This window comes from Tachypleus tridentatus, chromosome 10 (genome assembly GCF_004210375.1).
Source record: "Tachypleus tridentatus isolate NWPU-2018 chromosome 10, ASM421037v1, whole genome shotgun sequence".
NCBI classification, from domain to species: Eukaryota; Metazoa; Arthropoda; class Merostomata; order Xiphosura; family Limulidae; genus Tachypleus; species Tachypleus tridentatus.
In genome coordinates, this window is record NC_134834.1 from 55,382,464 (window position 1) to 55,398,995 (window position 16,532).

Here is a 16,532-nt window from a genome sequence, read left to right on the forward strand (position 1 = left end):
TATTTATTTTGGAAATGATTTCAAACCGAACCTTATCTGTCTCCAAATATATTTCTATCATATTATACTTGTTTTTGCAATTAGGTTATACTGTTGATTAGGCCTGCTAAGTGCTGTAACTTGATGAGTTAATTAGATGGATGAAAGTAATGCACAAGGGTTCTTTGGTCATCTATGGTAGAGCTTTAGCTCATATTTAAACAAATTTTAGGACATATTATTGGCCAGCTGCAGTGAGAAGTGCGGCTGTTTTAATCTTTCCATTTGCCAATTCACTTTCCATATGTTTTATTCTGGAATTGATTTTCTTTTCTATCTTGTTTACTTTATCTTTTTTCAATACTTTATTAACATATTTTTGTATTTCTTCAGTTTGTCTTGTTACAGTCTCTTTTTGCTTTATAAACGTCTTTACAGTCCCTATAATCATTTACAATTGTCTCTCTAATTTTTTATCTTTATATTCTTTCTTCATGGCCTCCTTTTAATTTTCTCTTTCCTAATTTTCTATAAATTTATTCTTGATTTCCTATCCAGTCGTTTGCAATCTGAACTGTAGACTTCAGGTTTTGTAGTTTATGACTTACTGCAAACAAAATGATGTTCTGCATTTTGGGGGCAATGTTATGATTATCAAATTCTATTATTCAAATGGAGTACCGCGAGAATTCGTTGTGGTGGTGTTAACTAGACAAGAATGAATAGACAACACAGTCAATTTTCAAAGAGCTTAACGCAAAATTAAACACATATTTTCATCTTTTGATTTTGTTGCCTTTTCTAATTTTTAGTTTTTTTTAATTCTTGATCTTATTTGAATGTTTTTTTATATTATTTAATTATTTCTAGCAATTTTTAGATCTCATTTCGAGAACATGTTGTCACCCTGAAGCTCATTTTATATCCTGTTTTATTTTTAATCAAAATAATACCATTTCTTATACAACTATTGTCGTGGTATCTATCACTGGACGAGTTCATTTTGATTGTTTGATTAAAAAAATAAATAATGCAAGGCCTAGCACAGTTGATAAATGGAAAGAATTGAAAAACGTTTTATTTCTTAGCTGAAGACACTGTAGACACACAAATTTCGTTACTAAAAAGAAAGTTCTCTCTCTCTCTGGTATTTGGGTATATTTATTTGTATACCCATGAAGGTCAGGTACACTAGACCTCTTCCTCCTTCCATGACTTTGTTGGAGTGGGCCTGATTAATATATTTCGAGTAAATACTGAATGGCTGGAATTGTATCATAAGTTTAGTCTGGTCCTTTTCAGGACAATGTCCATTTATATTGTTCTTTGATTTATTATTATTATTATTTTTAATAAGTCTAGAACGTAGGTGGCCTGTTTTATTTTAGCTCTATTCTATTATTACTCTTATTATTATGATTTTAAATGATTTTATTTTAATGATCTAATGTATAAATTTAACGGGGAGAGGTGTTTAGGTCTCTCTTCATCATATACGCAATATCTGTCTAGTTTGCATAAAAATTCATTTTTTGCCAATTTTTACCAAAATATTTTATTGTACTATGTAGAAGTCTGTCTGGTATTGTTTGTGTATTTGAGTAATTATGCATGAACTTTGATGAAGTGGTTTTAGGTACTCTGTACGCCGATGTAATTAGTGTATTCTGTAATGTTACAAAAAGAAAATTGTCAACAGCGTATGTTTATTTTTGAATTTCGCGCAAAGCTACACAATGGTTATCTGCACTAGCCGTCCCTAATTTAGCAGTGTAAGACTAGAGGGAAGGCAGCTAGTCAACACCACCCACGGCCAACTCTTGGGTTACACTTTTACCAATGAATAGTGGAATTGACTACAACAATAGAACGTCCCCACGGCTGAAAAGGCGACTATGTTTGGTAATACGGGGATTCGAACTGAATGGTTGGCTTTGGACACTCAGTATAATTGTCAAAGTTGTAACCGATTCTTGCAATTCGGCCCGGCATGACCAGGTGGGTTAAGGCGTGCGACTCGTAATCCGAGGGTCGCGGGTTCGCGTCCCCGTCGCACTAAATATGCTCGCCCTTTCAGCCGTGGGGGCGTTATAATGTGACGGTCAATCCCACTATTCGTTGGTAAAAGAGTAGCCCAAGAGTTGGCGGTGGGTGATGATGACTAGCTGCCTTCCCTCTAGTCTTACGCTGCTAAATTAGGGACGGCTAGCGCAGATAGCCCTAGTGTAGCTTTGCGCGAAATTCTAAAAACAAAAACATTCTTGCAAGTCTTTGATATTGTATAAGAGAAGTAACCAGAAAAGATGAAACTATGGACAACCACGGATTTTTCTTGTTACTCTTCAACCCCTCGATACGTTTTAAGGTGTTTTTTTCAACGTACATTGTTATGACATTATATGCATAATTTATTTCAAAAAACATTACCAAAGTTTAGGGCATTGTTAAAATGTTCAACACACACATAAAAAACAAGTTCAAAATGTATTTTTTCCTGTTTCCCATTCCCCTACTTGTGACCGTTTCACGAAGTTTATGGATCATTCAAGGCTGCGAAGAAAATAATTAGAAATCCCTCCCACGCTAATTCGCTTAACTACACACATTTCCTACACGTCAACGGTATTATTAATATGATTCAAAGAGAATCGCAACCAGGAAGACAAGGCTGTTTCTGTCAACCACTGTAAAGTGACTTGTCTTCGTACTTCGGCCTGTTTTTTTTTTTGTTATATTAAAATAGATTCAGGGAAAGTCCATCAGATAACAATGCCATGTAAAAATGTTGGAAGCAGTTTAGTATTTCACTGTAATTAATTTATGATAACATTTTTTCTGTTCATGTTTGCAGTAGTATGAAACTTGCGTGAGTGACTTTCACTTGAGGGTGATGAACTAGTTATATCTCAGAGTGGTTGTCGTAGTTTGTCGAGAATGGCGGATGCATGCGACTTGAGAATGTTTGTTTTTGGAATTTCGCGCAAGGGCTATCTGCGGTAGCCGTCGTTAATTTAGCAGTGTAAGACTAGAGAGAAAGCAGATAGTAATCACCACCCACCGCCAATTCTTGGGCTACTCTTTTACAAACAAATAGTGGAATTGATCGACATAATTTTAACGCCCCCCTCAGCTTAAAGGGCGAGCATGTTTGGTGTGACTGGGATTCGAACTCGTCACCCTCGGATTAAGAGTCGATTGCCCTAACCACATGGTTACGACGAGCTGACTTGAGAGTGTGAGGTGAATGTTACTAGGTGAGAGGAGGTTGAAAAGATATACGCTTATGTACATATTTATTTTTAGGTTCTAGTGTCCGAGATGTCTTGAGTCATGCTTTTGATGTTGTCTTTGTTTTACTTTTATCCCAATGTTGTTGTTGTACTAATTGTACAAATAGTCTTTCATCAGATTTTTTTTATGTCTATCTTACCAACAAAATTCCTTTGATTGAAATTGTTCATGCTATTATTTGTAAGAGACTCTTTCTAACATTTTTCATCTCGTTTGTTTTTAAACTGAATTCCTAACAACATTCATGATAATTATGTAGGTGCGTGATTAGTATCTATAATTAAATTAATACTGTCACTAAGACCGCACTATGAAAATATTTGCCGTTTCATGTGGTTCGGGTTTTTATCATCTGCTGGTAACTTTACAGCGCAGATAGCCCTCGAGTAGCTTTGCGCGAAATTCAAAACAGAACAAAAAAATCTGGTAGCTTTACCTCTAGTTATAAAAATGTCCCAAACACTTTACTTTTCGCTTTCTAGAGATCATCGAAACCTAAATTTGGTGTAAGCATATGTAACCTGTAGTCGTATTGCTGGAGAAAGTAATTTTCTCTGAATTAGGTGTGGCTAACGTTTCGCGTTCAGGCGTAACTAAATGTGGAAGTCTTTCATATTAACGTCAATACGGTTACCGGAAATACGATTGTTTTTTTAAGCTCTACATTTATAAAATGTCGACCACCTGCAAGTCACATTAAGAAAAGTGTTTTGTTCCTGTATTACATAATAAAATATTCGGATGCAGTTAAGGAACCATGTTGAACTACTTTCGACCACATGACTCAAACGTTAAACTAGGCGACTAACAATAACGCATTCGTGATAACGAGAAACGCGTGTTTGTGTGTTTTTTCAGAGCAAAGACACATCAGGCTATTTGCTGAGTCTGATTTTAACGTTGTAAATCCGGAGACATACCGCTGTGCTAACGGGGGGCACAAGAAACGCACTTGAATTAAAATGTATTTTGTTAACCTGAAGAAAGCCTAGGAAGGTAGAAACGCTGTTCTGTACTTTATTTTAATTAAAGTTTTAATACCCATATCAGCTGTCTTGAGCATACATTTTAATAATAACACAGTGCTAAGTGCAACAGTTAAAACTGAAAGACCAAAGTTAAATCTACAACATGCAATTTTTGAATTAAAACAACTACATAAACAAAATTACTTTCACTAAATGGGACAGATAATACTAAGTGCATATAACAACAAAGGAATTCAGTAATATTACTTAATATAGCTTACTTAACAGGCGTAATTTACGTGGAGAATAAAGCAAGAAGGACAGAATTTTCGATTATTGTCTCGCCAGCTCTACACCCATGGTAAACACTTTCGTAAAAAAAAGTTTGAAATCATTATTTTTTTCCACTTTATATGATAAAGTTATGTTTTAATTAGTGAAACATGAATACAACCCAACAATTTGTTAAACAAAGAGAAACATTTAGTATTTACAATCTCCACAGATTTATGTTTCTGCGTGACAATAAGCGTTCTTCGCTACAGGCGAATCATCCAACCGATCAAATAGTTGCGTATTCCTATTATTTCATCAGAAAGTGTTTTTGCTATGTACAACTAACAAGCCTCAGCGATATTCTGATTTGCTGCTAGTTGTTTTCAGATTGTGACCGTAGTAGATGTTTTTGAGATAATTGACGGAAAAGGAAAGGACACGTGTCGGTATTTGTGGTTGAACTGTTTCCTTGTGAGTTTATATTAATTACACTTAAAACAAGTAGGAAGGCAGATAGTCAACACCAACCGCCAATTTTGGGCTGCTATTTTACTACAGAATAGTGGGCTTGATAGTTACATTATTATGCTCCCACGGCTGAAAGAGTTGAGCATGTTCAGTGACAAGGATTTGAATCCACGACCTACAGGTTGCGAGTCGAGTTGCCTAACCACCTGGCTATGCCAGGCACATACAACATTACAAAAATGTCAACTTTTTAAAATAGTAAACATCTTGTGTTTACAATTTAAAACCGAATAAGTGAACGCGTGTGTTAACTGGTATGCATCACTTCAGTTTTCGTATAGGTTTCTAAGAAAACTGTTATTTTTTGATTTTGTGTGTGTTGACATTTATATGTACAGAAAAAGAGTGTAAGAATTTCTGCAAGTTCTACTCGATCACTTATATTAAACCATTGTTTGAATAAAGAAGGTATTTTCCAACGGATGTTATACTAAAAGTTTATCTTTATGTCAGTGGCATATACAAAAAAATTCGACACTCATGTAATTAATTATAACACCGACTTCATAAACAGGGTTGTTTCTTCGTGGTTCAGTTTGTTTCCTCCTTTTATGGACACTTTTTTGTAGTCATCTGAAATAGTTACATCACTAAGTGTTTGCGCTGAAGATAAATGGTTATAACTTCCTTGCTAAGTCAGAACATTTGTCATGCAATGTCAAGTAAATGCCGTCATTTCTTTCTGTGTAACATGATTCCATGGTAAGAAAAAAAACAACAACAACCAGAAAAATTAGGAATACTATTTAATTTGATTTATAGAAATAATTTTTCAATCTACATTATTATTTATTTATATACAGATCAATAAACAGATATGTTTAAAAACCTCTTCTTTTTTTAAAAAAGTTCACATCAAATCTTGCCACATCATTGGGCTAGGTAAACCTAACAAAACCTAACGTTTAACAATAACAAAAAAAAGGGAATCCTCAATAATCTCGGCACCTGAAATTATTTTAGACAGGTTAAGAATAAATTAATCTATAACACCTTCCCTCTTTTTATTATTCATATTTCTGTGAGCTTTCTGTGCTGATTCGATTTTATTACTTGAAAGATCTCTACCAACCTACTCCAAAATTGACATTCTTTTAGGCAGGATAAGAGTACATTAATTTATAAGACCTCGTGCATAGTAAAAAAAAAAAAGAAACAAAAAGTTAGTTGAAAGGGCTTGATCTCCTGACTCAAAACTGTGATTATATCAAACTGGTGAAGAAGTGTTTGTTTTTTGAATTTTGCTGGCTGTTCTTAATTTAGTAATGCAGAACTAGAGGGAAAGCCACTAGTGGTCCCCACCAATTCTTGTGCTGCTCTTTTATAAACGAATATTGGATTGACTGTCACATTATATAGCCCGCATGGCTGAGAAGGTGAGCATGTTTGGTGTGATGGGGATTCGAACCTGCCACCCTCATATTAGGAGTCGAGCGCCTTAACCACTTGGCTGTGCCAGCTGTTGAGAGATGACGGAGCTATAAGCAAAAAAATTTGTGCTCAGTAAAACTCGGAGCCATTGTGTCATTCTCCCGTAGCTACAAATAGGGTTTTAAACATTCGCTTCTTTATCCATAAATACTTTATTTATTGTTACAAATTTCGTAATATGCATTACAATGAATACCCCAACCATACAACACCAGTGATTATCATAACAGGCTTTGACATACTGTTATTAGAGGAAATGTAAAATGAATGCAAACAAGAATATGATACTTGTTGGCCAAGAAATAGGTATTTTTGTCTTATTTGTAAAAAACATTTTGTACTATAAATAGGTTATAATTTGAAATGAATTCCATGTGGGATTTTCTTATGACATGAAATATATATTGTAGAGAGAAAACAATGCATAATAAGGTTGCAGTATTGCTTTCAGTTTTTTATTATTGTCTGTAAAATATTAATGCATGCTTCATCACTTTCTATAGAAACTCATAAGACAGAAAGGCCGTATCTAAGAAATCATTCTGTTAATTCATAATTTAGTTGCTTTAAACTCTCTATCCTAATTAACCTTGAGCTAAGCCATTGTCAGATGAAAGAGACCTGTTTGAATACATTTTCAGTTGGTTCATGAACTCTTGGTTCTTTGCCAACACATTGTTTTTCATAATGCCTTTTATGCTACCAGTGTTTTGGAAGCAGTATATTTCATAATCTAACTAAATAAGAATAAAATTTCTGAAAAAATTGCTGATAGAAACATTATTCTTATTATTAATCAGTTTGAGTTAATTTCACTGTGTTGTAAAAATAATATATACTTTTGCAAAGAGAATCATGCAATAGCAACAGATTTTATATCTTGCTATAATCATATAACCAAATGTAATCATATGCTGGCAAGTAGACACAATGTTTGATTGTTTTTTCTTTCTGTTTTGTAGGTAAAATCAGTTGTGAGTCTTGTAAGAAAAAATGTACTGGAAATGCATTTCGTATTCAGGACAAATATTTTCATGAAGACTGTTTCAAATGTACAGGTAATATTTTGACACAAATAATATGCCATTTGAATATCCAAGTAATACTAAATGACATACTCATGAATTGTTCGAATGAAGATTAGTATTTTTGTAGTGGACTTAGCAGTAAAATGTCCAACTGCTGATTATCCTTTTTTTAGATCAGTGTACTAATGATTAATAAACAATACAGACATATTGTGCTAGTAACTGTTTTTACTGGACTTAAACGTAAGTCCAGTAAAAGTAAGTAGAAACTGGAAATTGTGTGAACAAGTTTAAACATTAAATATAATAACTGAATGTTAGTTTAATCTGAGCAAAGAACTGTAAGTATATCAAATAAATATAATGAATGGTAAAGTTTGTACTTTTATGCTAACTTTTAATGTGGTAAACAAATAAAACTGTCAGATAGGTGAACTACATCCATAGTGTCAAGCTTGTTTAATAGGTAAAAATGGTTTTTAATACATGTCTAATGATTAGTGAACACTAGGTTTAGTTTGTGTTTGTATATTATTAATACTATTATGTTTACATTTTTACAAATATTTTGTTGGTATGTAATTATTTATATATTTTATAAACCTCTGTAATAAGAGATTGTTTTTCAGTTGTGTTACATTAAGTTTAATGTCCATTTTGTTAATCCTTAGTTTGACTTTCATATAACATGCTGTTTAGGGTTTAGCTCATTTCTAATATTATATAGAGTTACAAATGACCTCTGTGTATTTTTAAGTTTCTAGTTTCTTAATTTTTTAAACAAATTCTTAGTCTTGAAGTGTTTTCAGACTACTAATGTTTATGATGCATAACATATGTTGGTAGATATGAAGGTTTTGTAATTGATTGTTATTGTTAATTTATAGAACAAGTTGGTAGATACCTCAGGGTTTATTACTATCTGTGGTATTGGGTAGTTCTGAGAGATTTATGGTTAACTGTTGTACTGTAATTTAGAGCTGAGTGATTAACATAAAATGACCAATTTATTAAAACTTATTATATCAATTACTGTCAAAAAATAATCAAAAGTATACTGTTTCTCACTATCCAAATAATTTAAACATGATTTATTATTATTTTTGACTAATTCAAGGCTGTTGAGCTCAACTGATTGGTGTCAGACTCACAAAAACAATCAACTAATTGAAATTGATGTGTATAACTGGTTTTATTTTTTACTATTTGAATTATCCAAGTCTCATCAGAGTAATAATTAACTGAATGTGTTCAATTAATATGACTGAGATTAATTGATTAGTAAATTATATTAATCACCCAGTCATACTGTAATTTGTGGGACAAGTTGGTAGTTACCTAAACTATTGTTGCTGGATAGGTTTATTATATTCCAACATTTGAAATGCTTGAGTGTTTTAACTTTTTATATTTAATTAATGTGGATGTAGTTTCATTGGTATAAGGTATCAAACTCTGTAATAATTATCTAATGTACATAAGTGTTTTTTAATATACACATGCCATTTTGGGGAGATGCACAGTAAATCCCAAAACAATTTGGTAAGTTTATAAACACAAGTTTTTTGTTGATATTAATACTAATATGTATGCACTTTTATAACTGTATATGAATAACTAGTAAGATAAAGCAATCATTTCTTTATATGTTTATTAAACAGTAGTTGACTAGTTATTTACTTTAACTGTGTTTATTCTGGTAGGTATGTTCTAAGACCAACAACTCTTTGTGCTCTTATTATTAGTAACACAATGTAAATGAAGAAGCAGTAAATTTTTATTATAATGCATGAACTGGATGTTTAGTCTTTCATTAAAATTAGTTGAGTATTTTTAGAAAGTTATTCATAGGTATATAGAGATAATTTATGTATCTATGTATAATACTAATGATAATCACATTTAGTAAATACAGTGTTAAAGATAAAATTAGTTTTGTAAACATGTGATGTTTTGAAATCATTTTGGATTTTTTACATCTGGCAAGAGAGAGAAAAACACTGCAGAAAGAGGTGAATGATAGATGATTAAAAATGAGTTAAATGATCCTTTAATGTAACAAGGTAAATGTAGAAATGTTAATGTGCATGCAGTCACTGTAAAAAGTCAAGCAGGCATAACTATAGTTAGAAATTACAGAAATAATGGGAAGTGACATTGATAAACATAGTAAGTATAGATAATGTGATAAACATAGTAAGTACAGATAATGTGATAAACATAAGAGGTATAGATAATGTGATAAACATAAGAGGTATAGATAATGTGATAAACATATCTATAAATTCATTTTCATACTGTTCATAGTGATAATCTGATATGAGAAAATGCAATTTTATATAATGTTTGAGAATATATATATTATTATTATTACTATGAATTTTGAACTGGTATAAAATACATTTTGTTTTTTAAGCACATTTTTATCACATTTAAAAAATGATATTGATATTTAAATATTATTCAGTAGAAGAATTTAAGAAATTGAACTATTTGTACAAAATGATTATTTTGGTAGTGACCAGAGCTTCAGGCCTCTTAAATTCTTTTCTTTTTTTCATCCTTTCTTCAAAGTATGTTTTGCATCACTGGCATCAGGTGGATTTTTTATGAAAGATGGCAGCTATTACTGCTCCAAAGACTACCAGAAGTCATTTGGAACTGAATGTGCAGCTTGTGGAGACTATGTGGAAGGAGAGATAGTTTCAGCATTAGGGAACACTTATCATAAGGACTGCTTTGTTTGTGGTAGATGCAGGTAAGTTAGTAAAAGAGATAATAACCATTTTTTGGAATTTCTAGGTTTGTAGATTAATCGTTTCTTTTATTATTTTAAAATATTAACTGATTTTCAAAACTATATACACTGCATGCTTGTACAGTTTCTGTTGATCCATATTTGACATCAGTAAAACCTTCTATTAATTTAATATTTAAACCAGTAGTATCAAAGCTTATAGATTTTATTAAACTTTGAAGTGTGTGATAAGAGCTGCGTAAAATGATATATAATGCTCATTACTTGTTGGGTCAGTGACTTTTGCTTTAAAAAATAAGACTGAAGGCATGTAACTATAAGTTGGTGTAATTTGTTATTTGCCTAAATTATTTCAGTAAAATCACTTTAACTAATACAATAACTACTTCATTATGATGTGAGTTTATTTGACTCAAGTCAAATTTATAAGATATGTAGCAACATTTTAACATAAATTCTAAATTTATTTAGTTTATATTAGTATAATTTGCTTAAAATTACTTTAACATTCCTATGCATTTTTATGCATCATGAACAATATATATATTTTAAACATTTGCTTAATATATGTTAATATAATTTAAAATTACTTTTACATTCCTAAGCATTTTGATGTATGATGAACAGTGTGAATAGTATTTTCAGTGTCTCTTTCATTGAAGACTCAGGTTTATATTGCTTAAAACTTTCACAGCCATTTGTACAGATGCAGACAGTAGTGGAATCTTGGATTTTGGAGGGAGTGGGTGTGATCACTTGGATAGATGGTACATAATTTCAGCATAAATCATTTGTATGATGTAGCCATATGGTACATCAAACTTAAATATAGTATTATAAATTATTGGCCTGCAGCTAGGAAAGGCAGGAAATAAAATCTTATACTGAAATTATTTGTTGTTAAAAGGGGGCACTTTAGAGAGTAAGGATGCAAAATTATGAAAATGCTAGTGGATACAGCTATATGTAAAACATTTTTACTTTATCTTTAGATCTACATCTTATCCTTGGGTGCAGCAAGTGTAGTTTTCCAGTTCTAAATGCCACTTTTGCAAAGAAGATGCGTTTATAATTTTCAGATTTTTTCAAAAGCTTTCAAAAGTTTTTTTTCTTATTTTAAGTGGAGATTGAAATTTACAACATAAATATGTTTGTACACATTGTTTTTTGTTTTAAATTAATGAAGTTCTGGTGGGGCTTGTATAACTAAACACTTGTGTTTCTTCTTTTAACAATGTTTAAATTTGCCAGTATGAGCTAACTAACTGTTGAACTACTTTAAGATGATTTCTGTTTTGCTTCCAAAAGATGGAAAATGGTAAAATAGAAATTTAATATTAGTTTTTTCCAGTCATTTAAAAATAAAAGTATTGAATTCAGAAAATAATGATTATGTAAAAATATTTTCATAAAAGATTAGTTAAAAGTAAAAGTGATTACTGATTAAATCCCTTTTATCATCTTAAACTTTTGTGTTTGGAGGAATTACAAAAGAACCAAAATTATAGTAAGATAAAACAAGACTGCAAAAAGAACATACCCAAAATATAGAACTTCTTTAATTTTTAATGATAGGAAGTAAAGGTTACATTAAAAATATTTGTCAGAATAGCTCTTAAAAGAGCGGTATGTCTCCGGATTTAAAATGCTAAAATCAGGGATTCGATTCCCCTCGGTGGGCTGAGCAGATAGCCTGATGTGGCTTTGCTATAAGAAAAACACAAACACACTCTTAAAAGAGTAGCATATTTCAAATTTTATTACATGCTTGGAAACCTTTAAATCAGTTACATTTTGAGTATTCTTATTTCTCTGTTTTCTACAGAAAACCATTTCCAACAGGTGAAAAGGTGAGCTTCAGTGTAAGTGAATACCTTTGTTCTAAGTGTGTACAGATTCCAGAGGTAATAAAACAATCCCAAGAGGAAGATGTTCTACATAAACCAAACACAAAAGAACAATCTGTTGAAAGTGGTCAGAGTAAGTGCAGTCTTAGAATGTTGTTACCTGACAAATATACATGAAATTTTCTTCGCAATCATCTTTCTTCTAAACATTATTTAGCCTTACTGTGGTTTGCACAAAATATTTGTTACAGTCACACCTTATGGTGACTGTGTAAAATTATATTAAAGTTTAAGAACCTTTTACCTCTGTGCAGTTACAACAAATTCAAAGAAGTTTCAAAGTGAATGTATTAAGACCACTCTTTTTTATATTTTTGCCATTTACATTCTGTGCCACCAAGAGCATCATGATTCCACGGTATATTTTGTGTGCTTTTTATTTATTCGGTGACTGATTTTTTGGAATAATTTGATTTTGTATACTTTTTAGTTGTTTCATTTTTATTTAAAATTTGTGTTAGTTATATAGAAGTTGATAAAATTTGTGAATAAGTGTTATTGAATTGTGATTTTATGAACCAAAAATAGAATAAAAACAAATTATTTAAAGTTCTCTTAAATTAATGTTTAAGTCTGAGAAAAATAAAAATATATCACACTTTTTTTGGTATTTTCAGCTAATTTTTTGTTTATAATAAACCTAACTAGGATAATAATTTCTTTTCTTATTTTAGATTTGAGTTATATCTTTAAGACTTGTATCATGTCAATCTTTCATGTTCGTAAAGAGTAGATTATAAACTTGGACAGGTTTTGAATGAAAAATATTGTAGTAGCAAAACATTTACTACATTTCTTATTAATTTAGTAAATTACATAAAATATTTGATGTTTTCAGTAAACTTCTTAACTATTTCTGCCATCAGGTACAAAATAAACATTTCAGATGTGTCACTTATGTAGTTGGTATACTCTTGATTGTGTGGCAGATACATGTTTCATGATAAAGTCTTTAGGTAAAACTGGCTAAGCCTACCTAAACACCTTAATTGCTTCACTTACAGAATGTGCAGGATGTGGACAGGAGCTCAAGGAGGGACAGGCACTCGTAGCCATGCAGAAACCATGGCACATTTGGTGCTTTAAGTGTACCACATGTAATGCAGTTTTACATGGTGAATATATGGGCAAGTAAGTGAAGAAAGAGACTAGTTATGTTTGTGTAGAGTTTTCTGATATGATATATTTTCAATACATGCCACTAACCTCCCACCTCCCTCTTCTGCATATACACATGCAAATGATCATGCAGCAGCTCTCCACCACTCCTAAAGTAACCATTATTTGCACTTGTTAATCATTTTTTGATTATCAGTAATACTGTACAGATCTAGTTTTTGCTTGCAGATTTGTTGAAGTTTTCAGTTATACCAGTGGCTAAGTTTTTTTCCCTTTACTATTTATTTAGATTTTCCCATTTTGATATTGCAAAAGTTGGCAACTTTTTTTTTTCTAAAAAAATTTATATTTTTTTAAGGGGCCTTTTTGCAAGTGTATGGTGGATTTCATTTTGTGACAAGTTGTTCATGACGAGATATACTTTTTTTTTTAAATTTGCACTATTCATCCTATAACCATGCTCTATGTCAATTACATTGTAGCCCCTTTACTGTGGATGTGCTGTACAGTTTTAGATGTTTCAGTTGTTGGTTGTGTGTCTCTGATTTATTGTTATCTGTGACTAAATAATTATGTTGCAGGTTTGGGTTATGCATATTTCTAGAGATGGGGTATTTCATAGAACTGCTAATAGTTCTCTCTAGTGGCTTTTTCTTCATAACTTTGTTCATCCTAAACTGCATGTTTATGGAATAACATGAGTACAACAGACAGAGATTTCTGGCCATCTCTGATGCACTGTGGTATTGAGACTCTTTCTACCATGGACTTGATGCCACCAGATTTTGGTTGATCAGCTTTGGTGTGGTAGCTCTGTATCTTGGTTATCTGTTGCACTATGGCAATTCTCCAGATTCTCCCACGTACTTTTCCTCTTTCTTATAGTGGCATATAAGAGTCCAGACCACATACCAGTTCTTAATTGTTGTGGTAGTGGACTATGGAGGCTTGTCCTCCTGACTGATGAGTCACATCACTCAATTGAGAATAGGGTGGTAGCATTCTGTAGGTGTTACTGACATATCACACTTACTACTGCAGAGAGATGTATGTAAGTATTCCAGATGCCATCAGGTTTTGGTTGTAGCACTACACCAGATTCCTTTCTATATATCTGACTAATTTGTTTTTTTCCTACAGTGGCATTCCTCTTTCCTATTATTCTCCTCTGGTTTTAGTTGAAGATGGCCTTGCTTGACATGTTTTCTACTGCTGAACTGATAAATAATTCCAGATGCTGCCAAGTTTTGGTGAAAGCAGTCTGTTATGTCACAAATATATCTATAATTACAGTTTGCCCCTTAAACTGGGATATTCCTTCTCCCCTCTATTCTGTGGGTGTACTGCCTGATGTTGGATAGGGTCAAATTACCATCGTGGTCTATCTTGCTCTAGCTACTTGATACTGAGGATTCCCATTCAGTGGTCATACATTTTCTAGGATTTATTCATATTTTTCTACCTTTTATGTTTTTGACACTAAAGAGCAAAGAGTATACTTATATCAGATGCAGTACAGTTTTCTGCTGAAGTGTGATGCTTTATTTTTTGATTCCACACCTGCTGGTCTCTCTCTGGACACTTCCCACAAGATAATTTTTTTTTAATTTACCTTTCACCAGATCATTGTGAAATTCTAGATATTTTAGGAGTGAAGGCTAGATATTATTTTGGAAATTAGCTTTTTTCTGTACTGAATCTGTATTTCTGATAGATATATACCTCTTCTCACATTTCCTACCTAGCCTTCCAGTGATATATAATGTAGGTCTTCAGACCAATTTTGAAGTAATTAATGAGTGCAGATGTGAAGAAGATACTCACTACAATAGGAGTGATGTGGCACTCCTGTTTGTGGAGAGCTACTGAGTGATCATTTGCATGTATGTATGCAGAAGTGGAAGGTGGAAAGCTATTGATGTGTGTTGAAAATCTACACCAATAGAGGGCAGCACTACTTGAGAAAGGCTATTTTGTGGAGATGTATCACTTGGAAATGCATTGTGAGCATAGGAAAATGCTAACTTGTAGGCATTGAAGCACTCTGCTTTTCTAAAACCATATAGTTCCCCGTATTTCACACTAAAAATTCTTTATTTCCTAGACACTTATATTGTGAATCATTTTGAAGGTCAGTGGTGCATTTTCAACATTTCTTTAAATGCAAGTTGCTTATGAAAACACTTATCTACTGAAATGAAAGCAAAACTGAGGCTGGAGGATCAGAAAAAAAACACGCTTATATTGATATAATTTTCAGTAGTTATTTCATGTGTATGTTGTTAACCTGTCATAATGTCTCTGTAAAAATGAAGCTGGTTGAGTTAACCAGTCTTGGAACTGTAAAACCAAACATATTATATTTTTGAATTTACTGTGTGTTTCTTTAAGTTCAACAAGATTTCAATAAATGTTGTAAGTCTGTTAGATGCAAATACATCAGGTATTTTCAATAAAGTATTTATGCAAAAGATTTTTGTATGAAGTTCTTTATCCTTTATTATGTGTGAGTGAAGGATGATGTTCATGCTAAAAATAAAAATATTTATTTTTATTTTCATGTTTTCATATTTTATTTTCATAATCTGTAAAAAGGAATATCAAAAGTTTGTTTGATAAAACTTTATATTTTATCTCTTATTTAACTTTCCCTATCAGTAATTGAACTTACCACAATGATATGCATAGATTGAACACTTTAGGAAAAAAAGCACCTGGATAAGTCATTTTTACCCTTGATTAAATTCTGTAACATTTAACTTGGATAACAGAGTTTGAGGAATTGATGCACCTTGTGGTAGCATTAAGAAAAATTTCAAAATTATTGAAACAAGTGTCTAGTTCACAGTCAAGATGATTTCATAGTCTGTGTGACCACCTTGAATGTTAATGACTGCTGCCCAACATCTGTACATGCTCATGATCAGATTAGCCAATCATTGTTATGGAATATGTTGCCATTCTTCAATAAAGGCATCTTCCAGGTTCTGGACCATTTTTCGTGATGCTTGATGAGCTTGTAGTCTTGTCTTTTCCTGCTAACAGATATGGTTTATTGGACTGAGGTCAGGAAACTTAGCTGGCCACTCCATTCTGAGGATTCTTTCAGCTTCCAAAAAAATAGTCACTCTCCTTGCATGGTGGGGATGCACATTGTCATCCATAAGCAGGAAGTTTGGCCATGTTGCACCTGAAGATGGGTGAACAATGAGTGCAAGGATCTCATCACTGTGGCTTAAGTCAGTGA

The 16,532-nt window shown here is 32.2% G+C and overlaps 1 protein-coding gene across 2 annotated transcripts in view; it reads left to right on the forward strand.

Moving 5' to 3' along the window:
- The window catches only part of LOC143229324 (actin-binding LIM protein 2-like), a 67,693-nt gene that overhangs the window by 21,506 nt on the left and 29,655 nt on the right, over nucleotides 1-16,532 (forward strand). For both annotated transcript variants that reach the window (XM_076461507.1, XM_076461506.1), the window contains exons 2-5: nucleotides 7,436-7,531; nucleotides 10,076-10,259; nucleotides 12,085-12,239; nucleotides 13,171-13,297. In XM_076461507.1, the coding sequence (XP_076317622.1) occupies nucleotides 7,436-7,531; nucleotides 10,076-10,259; nucleotides 12,085-12,239; nucleotides 13,171-13,297 (562 nt within the window). The remainder of the gene's footprint in view (nucleotides 1-7,435; nucleotides 7,532-10,075; nucleotides 10,260-12,084; nucleotides 12,240-13,170; nucleotides 13,298-16,532) is intronic.